The 12,172-nt window shown below is 35.8% G+C and overlaps 2 protein-coding genes across 2 annotated transcripts; both read right to left on the reverse strand.

The window, feature by feature from the left end:
* Window positions 1–202: 202 nt before the first annotated feature.
* On the reverse strand, window positions 203–6,342 carry LOC132560362 (forkhead box protein N3-like). Its single transcript, XM_060225033.1, has 3 exons — window positions 6,264–6,342; window positions 1,575–2,182; window positions 203–880 (listed from the first exon to the last, which is right to left on the reverse strand). The coding sequence occupies exons 1-3, from the start codon at window positions 6,340–6,342 to the stop codon at window positions 203–205; spliced, it is 1,365 nt and encodes a 454-aa protein (XP_060081016.1).
* A 1,837-nt stretch (window positions 6,343–8,179) lies between these two features.
* Window positions 8,180–12,156, reverse strand: LOC132560363 (uridylate-specific endoribonuclease-like). Its single transcript, XM_060225034.1, has 5 exons — window positions 12,111–12,156; window positions 10,082–10,241; window positions 9,722–9,924; window positions 9,066–9,286; window positions 8,180–8,407 (listed from the first exon to the last, which is right to left on the reverse strand). The coding sequence occupies exons 1-5, from the start codon at window positions 12,154–12,156 to the stop codon at window positions 8,180–8,182; spliced, it is 858 nt and encodes a 285-aa protein (XP_060081017.1).
* Between the last annotated feature and the right edge of the window lie 16 nt (window positions 12,157–12,172).

The following is a 12,172-nucleotide window of genomic DNA, read 5'->3' on the forward strand; positions in this document are numbered from 1 at the left end:
TAAATAAATAAATATATATATTACAAACTGGTTCCAGTTTTGCTACTAAGGGGAGGTAATCACATGTCTATTAACAGCTAAATAAAATACACAATTGGTACTGTTTCGTAAAAATATTAAACAAACTTATCTGTACATTGAATACACTCGCTCTATGAGTGTAACAAATAGCACTATGAATATGTATGAGGGTCCGAAGAGTTCACATCCCTGTCCATTCCGGCGTCATAGACAACATTGGATCGTTTCCTTGAATCGGATAGTAGTTGACTGGGTACGGATAGGCAAGATCATGGAGAGCTGGATACATCACGTGACTCGACTGATACGGGGAATAGTAAGAGTTGTAGGATTCTGAATAAGAAGGTGACATCATCGGAACGGGTGATATACGTAAGAGATTCTGTGTTGACGTCAGCAAGGATGGTGGTGGTGAGGCACCGTGGTTGGACAAGGGAGACAATTCAAACGGACTTACGTGTCCAAGATCAGGTAATTCAGGCGTTAAACGACCATTACTGGGATATGAAGGCAAAAATGATAGGTACGAGGAATTAAGATTATGTCTTGGATGCCTCCAAGAACACAAATCGGCACTGAGTTCCTCTGGACTCGACTCTAGAGTTTCGTGACCACTGTCATTAATGGATGCCGATAATGAGGATGATTTTGGAGAAAAATCGTCGTCTGTCGAGGAATTTCCAGTATCAGTAGATTTTTCCATATCTTGTTTGCTTAGGAAATCGGATTCCACTCCATATCGTACATGGAAATTTGTGCTGAGAATATCTCCTGAGCTGTCAGTGACGTGCTTCACCACTTCCGGTGTTTCGACGTACCCAGACTGTACAGGTGTATCCGGTAGAGAGCAAATCTGAAACTAATCAATGGAGGAAATAGACGTTATTGTATTACGATCGTTTTGTAAAATAAAAGCAACTTCTTACATAAAACATACATACGATAAAAACACAGTTTCTTGTGGTTGATAAACATATCTCTTAGTTCCGGTTTTCTCTAATGTGTCCCAAACCACAAAGATGTATTTAGAAGTTTTTTTTAACGTAAGTAGAAGTCACCATTTAAAATATGACGAGATATTCAGAAATATAGAACACGAAGTGTTAAATATCCTTATCAGGTAAGTTTGGGGGTTATACTATAGCACTTTCTTTACGATTAAAAAACTGCCTCGCGCCATTCTAAAGATGAAACCATCTGCGAAAACATTGGTGAGAAATCTGTAAAAATAATGAAGCTTTCGAAATCAATATATTCTCCGATTTGTACATACTCGTCTCAGAAACTCAACTCTGCCCAGCTTCGTCAATACAGAAGTGGGGTTGTTCAAATGGAAAAAATCTGTAGTGATAAGTTCAAAACTACACAAACTGCCATCAACAGGAAACATGAACCTGGCTCTTTTGTTTAAACTGAATGACAAGAGGGTTTACCACATGTTAAACTATATTCTCAATGAGTTCTGATCCGATACATATTGTTTTACGTATTTATCGATTTATTATCTATTTATCTATTTACTTAGTTCGATAATCTTAAACGTGATAGCCAACCTTTACGATTTGTCTGGGGTCGCTGCTGGCGGACACCACTAATCGGAAGCTCTCGAATTTCTTCTCCAGGTATACAGCCACTTGGCTCCAGAACTGACCGGCATTGACCTTATAGTAACCCCATCTGAGAGTGTTCATGCCACTTTCTTTGTCCACCGATGGTCGGTAGTCTCCCCTGGCAAAGCTCACGATACTGTTGGGAAGAATACACCAAAGAAATGATGATCGGTTCGGCAGACCCGGGATTCCATGTCGTTTTCCGACCGCAATTTTTGTGAAACATTTTGTCTTTGATAGGCTGTGTCTAACGGCATTCTTCCAATGAGTTCTGTGCGAGTCCCGGAAAAAAGTAAATCTGCTCTTGATGTATCTGTAAATCTCTGTGATGGGTAGACAGAAGTTCGGCGACCTCAAGACAGCCAGATACACAAGTTCGGTATAGGAGTAGTTTGGCTTCTTTGTTGGATCATCACCCGTGTCAAGCCTCTCATAGACCTGGACAAAATCGTCCATGACCTTTCTCAGGTCAGCCTCAATTTGTTGTAAGGAAGCTGGAAGAGGATCACCAAAATCAGTATGTTCCTGGCTAGAATTTCTATCAGGATCGTCTGTAATAAAATGAAAACATTGAAGATAAAATCAAATTCGAGGAAGATATTGTGAAACAGATTTTTTTAAAACAGAGATTCATGAAAAATTGAGATTAACACCAGGTGTTCCGGAAGGGTAAGCTTCATCGGATTCCATGAAATCCAGATTTTTTTGTCCATTATTTCAAATAACATCTACCCATTAACATTTGTAGTCAGCTGGCGACCTATTGAAAAGTAAACGCTAACCACGAGACCCTAAAAATTGATTGAGTTAGAGACCCCTCCTCCTCCCCACCCATATGGTATATATATGATGTTGGTCATAAAAATTCAGATGCATAATCGATGAAGTTATAACGACAACACTCACAAATCAATATTACATCACATACATAGAACATAAAACAAAGACAGCACTGACAATCAATATTACACATGTTACATCACATACATAGAACATAAAACAACGACAGTGCTGACAAATCAATATTACATGTTACATCACATACATAGAACATAAAACAAAGTCAGATTCTGAAGGACAATAATATGAGATGATAATCCCTCCAGCTTTTAGAAACAACAAAATCTTCGTGATGATAAAAAGATAACGATTCAAATATAGATTTTTATGTATGACAGGTACTGATGTGTGTGATCGTGGGATTTTTTTTCTAGTGTCAAGCTCTGAGAAAAGTGGGTGTGCGTACATTAAGGTCCCTCAAGTAATAGGGCTGCAACAATATACTTAACTTACTTTTCTTTATTTGTAACTTATTTAACATGTTTTACACCCACTGTTACGGTCTTACAGCGGACGAGTCATAACTTACGATACGTATTTCCGTGTGATGCTTACGACTCAATACGTATCATAATACATGTATGAGGTCAAAAGTTCAACTTTATAAAGATACAGCGCATAATGTAATTATGTGAAGCCTATATATTTCCATGGTAAATATATCAAAATATCTTTTTGCATGATTTCTAATTCTTTCTGAGAATTAGTGTACTGAAGGATTTCAAAAGATTTCAATCCAATTTAACAATTCGATAAAAATTCATTGAATTTATTGAAGTCCTTTTAGGAGTACCACAATACAAGTAAACAAAACAAAATCGATAATATAAACAGGAAGATGTCTCGATGGAATACAAAACGAAAGGTCTTTGGTGCCCTACTAAGTAAAAAATTTGTGGCTAAAATTAGAAATTAATGTGTACATGTTTCGTTTTCTTCCAATACAAAAGACTAGGATAAATTGATGTCAATCTGAACAGGTCATTATCACCTCACATACACTGTTAGTTTTTTCTATTCCACACATTTTATAATCCCAACTTCTCTAGTAGATAGCACAGCAATAATTCTTTATGATCAATTCACTAAACTGTTAGTTAATAGAATTTACGTTGAATGTTGTGGTAAGTATAACATCTGTGGTCAGTGGTTTACGATCACATATAAGTACAGATTTACAGTATTTTGAAAGGGTTCAAGTACCATTCTTTGTCTCTGATAATCATAGATAAAAATGTACCATTCAGTAATAAAATGATGAGGTATATGGGGCCTGTATCACTTCAGTAGACTCCTGATCACAATGAGTTTATCTAGCCCTAATCTACCAATGGGTGGGTCCTAAGTTTGTGATCGCAGACCTAAAGAAATCCATACCGAGGTTCGTCCCTTGGATCCCGTCCCTACTGTCCTTAGACTGAGTGGCCTCCATGTATCAACCGTTAGATTATTGACAAGGATTATGTGAAATTAGTAACAATGACTTTAACACTAGAATTGTAATACTTAAAACTCCTTTGAGATATTATGACTCTTCAAAAGAAAAAGCAGTTTCATCAAAACTCTTCAAGTAAAAAAGTCACTGAAGCGTGACCAGAATTTTCCAAAAATAATAACGATAGCATTTACCCTACATTCCTAAATCAAACCCGTCCATGATATCACGGTTCTTTATCATGAATTGCATGACATGTGATCAAACTAAAAAAAGGAAACCGCTAAAGCGCTGGCGATATTTTCCTTAAAAAGGTGAAGATGACCTTGACCTTAACTCTACATTCTGCGAAAACTCAATATTATTTGGGAAACTTTGGTCCCTTTTTTTTTTTTTTTTTTTAGTTTTTTCACCAAGATCTCATAAAAAATAAAGATAAAGCAATAAGAACGCTGGTCAGGAATTTCTAAAAATAGTAATGATGACCTTAACCCAACAAAGTTGTGATAAGTTTGTGAGCGTGATGATGTTCCAAAGAAAATAACTGCAAAAGTGCAGACCATGATTTTAACAAAAAGTCGAGATGACCTTGAAACTGATCCTACAATCCTGAAAATCTGAGAAACTGTAGTCCTTTATGTCTGATCAAATTTCGTTTTGGAATGAAGTCGCTAGAGCCCCGGCAGATATGGGGCTTACGGACGTACACTATAGCCCTTGGACATCTTCAACTTTCCGTTGCGATAGGAAAAAATTATAACATACCTGTATTCAGATATTGTCCAAAATCTCGTACAATAGTAATGTACTAAGGGAAAAGGTTAGTTCTCAACAGTAAATGTCAAATATCAAAAGTATTTGCCATAATTCTTGTAAGTTGTAATTCCTTCTACACTGACCTAACTTGCAAACTTCTAGATGTAAGAAAAGTGAATTCCAGAGTTGAAGTGTAGATGGTAAAAAAGAACAGTCTGATAAAGTTTGTTTGAAATCAATCAATACCACTGAGATTTCAATGACACTGCATGAAACCAAATGCTTTTCAATCATATAACAAATGCTAAAAAAATACACACGAACTTCTTTCTTTTATAATTTCAATAACAAAATACAATTTATAGGATACATTTAATAAAATTAACTAAATCAAGGATGTACTTGAGAGATTTCCATGTGTCACATTGTCGTACCAACATAGATACAGATAGACAGAGCAAGGGAAATAACTCTAATTCAGAAATACAACACATTATTTTTTTTATCTATTATCAGGGACGTATAATACTGTATTATACGTCCCTGCTATTAGGAATGATAATTTATCTATCCTAACACTCAAAGATTTTATCGTAAATTGTTTGTCATTCTTATTGAAAAGATAGGTCCCGGACTTCTGATTATCAGCTTTTTATAATATATGCACGTGGAAATGCTTCATTTATATTTATGTTAATTTGTGAGGTTTTTTTTATGGTACTAATAAATTGTTGTCAAACTGCTAATTAAGTATGTTAGTTAAATTCCACTGAATTTGAATTAAACATATTCATTGCAAAAATTATTACAACAAATTATTACTCCATTTACTATTCATAATTACATATGTGCTTTGACGACATAACAAAGTTACGTATCAACAGTGACCTAAATCAGCATTAACACTAAATAACACTAGAACATCAGTCCTGTAGGGGGATGCTTAATCAATGACATTATCTAATGTTTATTTTTACCAACGATAACTAGATATCGCATACTTGTATATGAAACCAGACAAAATCGAAATGCATTTTTAAAAATCCCTGAAATCTGTCGCTTTGATTCCCGTAAACTTTGCTGTAACTCATATATGTAAAAACAATATGGGAACATAACATGTCCTCTCACGGTTTTGTCACACGATTTGGAACTAGATATGATTTACGGCTACATCTGTGAGTACAAAGCACCTAATGGTTAAAAACTACAAAAAAGTGAAAACTATAATACTTATGTAATATTCGGAAATATGCTACTCGTACGTTAGAAATGTAGTAAGTTATTTGTATTTTTTGTGATTTTTTTTAGCAAGAAGGAAATTAAAAAAAAAAGAGAGATAACTTAAAAACACGGATTTTGAATATTCTGAGTCCGTGTTAAGAGGAAAGATTTTTTATTATTACATTTCCGAAAGAGACGAAAGTTATCCAAAATCGGTAGCCGAAAAGGCTGGGCATAACCTGTTACACAGAATATAATGCACAACCATCAGGCAGATTTAGTATCTATTCATATGAAGATACTATAAAGATGTAATTCTTAAATATGAAATCCAAAATCTATGTAAACAATTATATCAATGTAGGATAACAACAAACCTGTGAAGGCCAGTTTTGACGGCGGAAGTTCATTCATATTTTCTTCATCATTCATATCGCACCTCTTTCTCTTCCCCATGTCTGAATAACTGTTTGCTTGTAAAAACGTACTAAGTGCAAGAATTCCAACGATGTTATCCAAAATCGTTTTGAATCGGAAATGTAAATACAACCGATGTTCGGCTGTATATGTAAATCCTGTTGACACCTTGTTTTTTCAGTCGCTGAGTTTCCCAGTGGCACAGTGAACTCATTTCACTCGCGCGTGAAGAACGTGAAATAGACATTTTCGATTTACCTGTGTCACCTCTGCCCTGTGACGTAGCAGGGTTCACGACCCGTGCGACCGGTAGTGTTTTGATTGGTATGTTGTTATTGGCTGATTAACGGAACGCTTTTGAAACCGTTTAATTATCTCAGAGTAAAAACATTCAAGGATTTCAGACCTACTTGTGATCATTAGCAGCCGACTGAGATACTGGAATTAGCAGTGACGTGAAGAGACTTTCTCATTCTCAACTAGTACCCTTCTTGTCGAAACTGACACCATTTAGCCAGAACAGTGTTTACCGTTTTAGGTTCTAGAACTATTCATATTAACCAAAACCGGTATTTAATGCTTCAGAATAATATGTCAATTGTCTTGAGAGAATTTTGCTGAATGAAAAATACATTTTTACAAAAGTCATGTCATATTTGTGACCAGTTGTCAACATGGACTTAACCAGTGACTAAAACTCGTTATGATTGATTTAATTTTTCATTTTTTTTTCTTTTCAAAAACTTTTTTCGTGAAGCAATTTTTATATCACAATATGTTATCGAAAACGTTTTTTGGAAATAAAAATAAACAAACCTAAATTCGAATTTCGATTGAAAGTGAGTCTTCAGTATGAGATGATTTCATGTTGAAAATTTTGAAAATGCAGATAAATTATTCGAAACTGTGGCGATACTGAAAAACCTGTGTATATTTTTATGGACCACCGTTGAGACGAAAGGTTAAGACTAAATATCAAGACCAAGAATTATTTTAAGTAAACAGACATGTTTTTCTATATCCAAGGGAGATAAACCATGTCATTACAAAAACAATTAAAAAAAATTGGAGACATTTTTCACTTTAAAATATCACTTACTTGCAAAACTAGCATCTGTGATAATCTCTCAAAGAATTTGGAAAGTTTTAAACAAACGAAAATAATTGATGACCTAACAGACATTTTAACAGATCGCTGTATAGTGGAAAATGTCCGGACGTTGTACGATGTTATGCAATATACTGACGAAAGTATAATACCTAGTTAAATACTTTTTTAGATACTTTAATAGACCTTTGATTCTGTCTCGTGGCATTTCATAGAGGAAGTTTTTAACTGTTTTAAGTTCAGGAGTGATATAAAAAATTGTGGATTAAAACACTGCATTCTAATGTTTATTCCTCTAGAAATCAGTGTGGTAACATCTCTTTTCCTGTTAGGATCCAATCGCCGCATTTATTTTCATTATCTGTGTTGAAGTACTTACAGCAAAATAGTATCTGAGCAGAATATCAATACTGATGAAAACAAATGTTATATGGATTGGCATTATTAAATATAGCGAAGAAACGTTTGTGTCAGATTTAAACTTACAATGGGGAGAGAGCATATTTATATTTTTGGAAATTAATTTTTCTTTTGACTTAACTTGAATGCCTAGATGCCCAGCGGAGAGGCGAATGGTTGATGTTACTTCCAGTACTACAAAGTACCCGTATGTAAATATTGATTCAGAGAATATTTCTTTATCAAAATAAATATAAATAAGATAACAGCCTTTTGACTAGTCTATCACGAATTTCTGGACAAACTTCCTATCCTCACGAGTTACATCTTTGAGAAATAAAAGAAGACATATTTTAAAATAAAATTCATTTAATTAAAATAGGCAGTAGCTACTTGGTTGCCATGGACATAGCTGACGTCATAGGATTTCACCGTCAGATCGTGTCCCGCCATATTGAAGTTGCAATTGGTGTTCTTTCGGACAAGGAAACAGGTGGTGAGAACAGCTAGGTCAAACTCCGGACTGGTTCCAACTAAAAGCGTGGTCAGTGGTTTGGGTTTATCAAACCAGGTAAAATGGACGCCCAATTTCCGCGGCTGGGGAACAAAAATACAGTCATACATTTAAACGAATAGGGTTTCCTCAAACGATGATCACATTTTAACCTTTAAGTCAGAGCGGAGCACTAGGTTTTCACGGATGCTCATAACAATTGAATATTTTTTCTTAATTAACTTGATCTGTTGGAAATTTCCCGTTTCATAGGAAGCATAAAAATGACGTTTCTATGTTGACGGAATTTAAACGTTTCGATCTCAATGTTAACCTATCATGTTAAATCATAGGTTGAATATTTCCAAAACACCGTAAACAATGTTAAAGATGTCTTGAAATTGAAAGTGTGAAGCAAGCAAACGAGATAAGCTTTATTTTTTTCATTTTTTTTTCTCTCAAATATCTAGTTCTGAAAATAATTTTATAGGTCGAGATAGAAACTTCGCAATAAAAAAAAAATGGTGTTGTTGAAAAGCTTCCGTTTTGATAATTAAATGAAGATATTCACCGTTCGAGGAGGGGTTCGGGGAGGGGGTCATGGGATATATGATAGATATAGTTATCACGCACGCACGCACAGTTTTTATAATATACCCCTGACGTAAGTGGGTGTATAATTAATTCAGGTAAAACATGGTATACATAACACTTTAGGTAAATCCCTCATACACCTGGTAAATACAGGTATGTTCTCGTTACCTCTTTAGAGTAGATGTAGCCAAGATAATTGATGTGACCTCTTTTCTCCTCCAGGTAAAACTGAATCCAGTTATGGAAACCAGAAACTCCTGTGCTAGTGGTCTCTCCGACAAACACGTGCTCGAAACCGTTACTTCCCATGGAAGTTCCTGCACGTGAGTACTGTGTGAACCAAACACTCTTTAGTATGTCGCGGAAATCCGTCGTTGATGAGGTGTAACCTTTCAAGAAACATGTCAAGCGTTTATATATTTCGTATGAAGGAAAACTTACTTATCATGTAAGTAACAACACTGTTATCAGTGTACAATGAGTGCTTGGTAATCATTCGTTCCTGGCAAAAATCGTCTTAATTCCGGAATGCCGATTTTATTCCAACGGCCCGATCAGAGTTATCATCCTGGATTGATTAATGATCAATTTCAAGAATTTGTATGTAGTATTTGCTGTAAATACGGATATTTAAAAACGTTTTTCATTGTCCAATTATGTTTCATACAGATACCGACTTTACCACGTACACGTAAATACACCTTAATGCCGTGTACAATATGCATTAACACGATTTAGATAAATATCTATTTCATAATTACATATCATATGTCCTAGCAGAAACATGATTGGCTGAAAGTGTTATAACTTTTAAAATATTGTACCTTCTCCGTGCAGAAATCGATAAGTTTCTGTCATGACTGTTGTCTTCATCACTTCCGTTATGAATCGGTCGATCTCGGTAGTTTCCGTCGATATTGTGTGCTCCGAGTGAGCTGTGTTTCTATCGAAGTTATCTAGCAAGTCAATGAAAGCAGAGTAGGTTGGTTTTGTGAAGAGATGGTTCTCATTTACATACTGGAACAACCTGTAAGGAATTACAAATTTTGACATGAATTTGAAAAGAAAAGAGTTTCAAAAATAATTGGTTTTTGTATATCACTTCAAAACGACAGTCTGACACGGAAGCAATCGTATCTGGAACCGTGTAAAAAGTGTAATAAAAGTCCATTATTTTTCCTCACCTGTCATGGGCATGGTCAGCAGATGAGGAAGTTGACGTATGTGATTGGAGGTTGTATGTGACGTCAGAGTAGGAAGCCGCATTGGGGTCGTCGTTCCATATCCCAGTAATAAAGGACGATAACTCTGCGTTAGAAACGCTACCCAGTGCAGGAGAACAACCTACGGAATCAGAGAACAAACAAAGCGTTTCAAAACCTATTTTGACTATAAAATAAACCAGTTCTGGTACAATACTTTGGAAATATTATTCATTCCTTACAATAAACGTATCGGATTTTACAAGGGGTGCTATAGTTTCTACTCTTCTAAGCACTTTTATGTGGAATTCGGCGTCAATCTTCCCTTGGTGGTATATTCACCCCAGTGCTGTATGAATTAGTTCACCGACTTCTGTCTACTCATCGACGGACAAACCATCATCAACAGAAATTTTGACGTCTGTTTTAAATGCCGTCGAGAATAGTTAACATATCGGTTCGTCTTTGAGTCATAGTCTTCTGAACGTTTTTTATGGATTCTGTCAATGTATAATAATTAAGCACTGTGATCGTCGAATTTCGACACATCCATCATAATACAAAATCGTCAGAACGTACGCGAGTGTCATTGTTTACATCTGCTGTATTTGGTTATATGAAAAAAGAAGGTAAGAAAAAAGGACCATACCCTAACTGAACAGTAAGAAAGAGGAGAGAGAGGAATCTCCACAGTCACATGGAAAACACAGCGGATGTATACATGGTTGTCGATAAGTATATATTTCTACCACAATAAACCTTTCTTTGTGCCTTCCAAGTCAAATAAAAAACACAAATGTTAAATTAAAGATGATTAAATCAACACAATTAGTAAAAGATACCGCAATGCATCATGGGAGTGATTGCCGCTGCGGATATTTTTGCCTTTGTAAACTTCGACGACATTAGGGGAAGATCGTATTGAATGGACGTCTAGATATCTTGTTTTTTTCTTAGGTTGCAGAACTTGTCCGGCTTTTCCTTTTTTGTGTCGCCTGCAGAGCTGGCGGACACTTAGGGATCACTTTGTCCGTCGTCACGCGTCGTCGTCGTCGGCGGCGGCGGCTGCGTCCGTACGAAAGCTTTCCGGACTTTTTTCGGTAATGCTTTGAGTAATCAAAATAAAATTTGGCATATGGCTTTTTGTTGCACGGGTACAGATTAAGTGCGATTCCCGGCTGTCTTTGACCCTTTTTGGCAGAGTTATGTCCTTTTGAACTTGAATATTCTCTGGGAATATTGTTTTCTTGACTTTCTTTGGTTATGCTTTGTGTTATAGAATGACATTTGCTATATGCTGTCTTGGATCCTTCTTGGCAGTGATATGTCCGCTTGAACTTGGAAAATTTCTCAGGAATATTGCTTTGCGCAGTTTTCCCTTTATGCTTCAAGTTATAGAAATGAAATTTGGTATTACAACTTTATGGTTGATCGTTGCACATCCAGGTCAATTTTTGGGTGACCGTGACACTTTATGCAGGCGACACATACAGTTCCGAGGACCTCTTGTTAAATCATTTTTTTTTCATCGAGTATTCACCAAGAGGTACAGACGTTTCACAGTGTTTTGTCATACTATTTCTATAACAGGTAAAAATGTAAATCGCTCTAATCCTCTAAACATGCAGGTGATTTATTTTAAGTTGAACTTTGCCTCGCACTATCTGTAATAACAACACCTATCCGTTTAAGCACATTACCGGTCAGTACTGCAGTAGTATCTCGGTCTGTTAATCAAACGTAAGTAAAGTGAACAATACTTAAGACACCAACAAACAAACAAGTCTATCTCATTTTGGTAATGGACAGGACATATAGAGATCAGTCAGCTTACTCAGAATTCTAAAACAATAAAAGTGGCAGGGTCGGGATTGGTTATCAACAGATTGTTTACGAAACTACCTTTGTTTATTTACTATAACCACGGATTTTAAAAATCTCAACACAGGATAGGTGATGGGATTTTACCGGTATAGGATAATATACGTTGGAGAAAGACAGATGTACTTACAGTGGAGAATGATCAGGTAGGAAATGAAACAGCCATGACCGGCCATCTTGTGTATAGCTATA

Source organism: Ylistrum balloti, unplaced genomic scaffold (assembly GCF_031769215.1).
Source record: "Ylistrum balloti isolate Yb309-2 unplaced genomic scaffold, AGI_CSIRO_Ybal_v1 Utg371054, whole genome shotgun sequence".
NCBI classification, from domain to species: domain Eukaryota; kingdom Metazoa; phylum Mollusca; class Bivalvia; order Pectinida; family Pectinidae; genus Ylistrum; species Ylistrum balloti.

Excerpts from the sequence above, each read along its gene's own strand:
- LOC132560362 (XM_060225033.1), bottom strand. The coding sequence starts at position 6,342 with ATGGGGAAGAGAAAGAGGTGCGATATGAATGATGAAGAAAATATGAAT. Across the intron at positions 2,183-6,263 it reads GTCAAAACTGGCCTTCACAG|ACGATCCTGATAGAAATTCT; the intron begins GTTTGTTGTTAT and ends ATTTTATTACAG. Across the intron at positions 881-1,574 it reads ACCCCAGACAAATCGTAAAG|TTTCAGATTTGCTCTCTACC; the intron begins GTTGGCTATCAC and ends TCCATTGATTAG.
- LOC132560363 (XM_060225034.1), bottom strand. The coding sequence starts at position 12,156 with ATGGCCGGTCATGGCTGTTTCATTTCCTACCTGATCATTCTCCACT. Across the intron at positions 10,242-12,110 it reads CTACCTGATCATTCTCCACT|GTTGTTCTCCTGCACTGGGT; the intron begins GTAAGTACATCT and ends CTGATTCCGTAG. Across the intron at positions 8,408-9,065 it reads GCTACATCTACTCTAAAGAG|CCGCGGAAATTGGGCGTCCA; the intron begins GTAACGAGAACA and ends TTTGTTCCCCAG.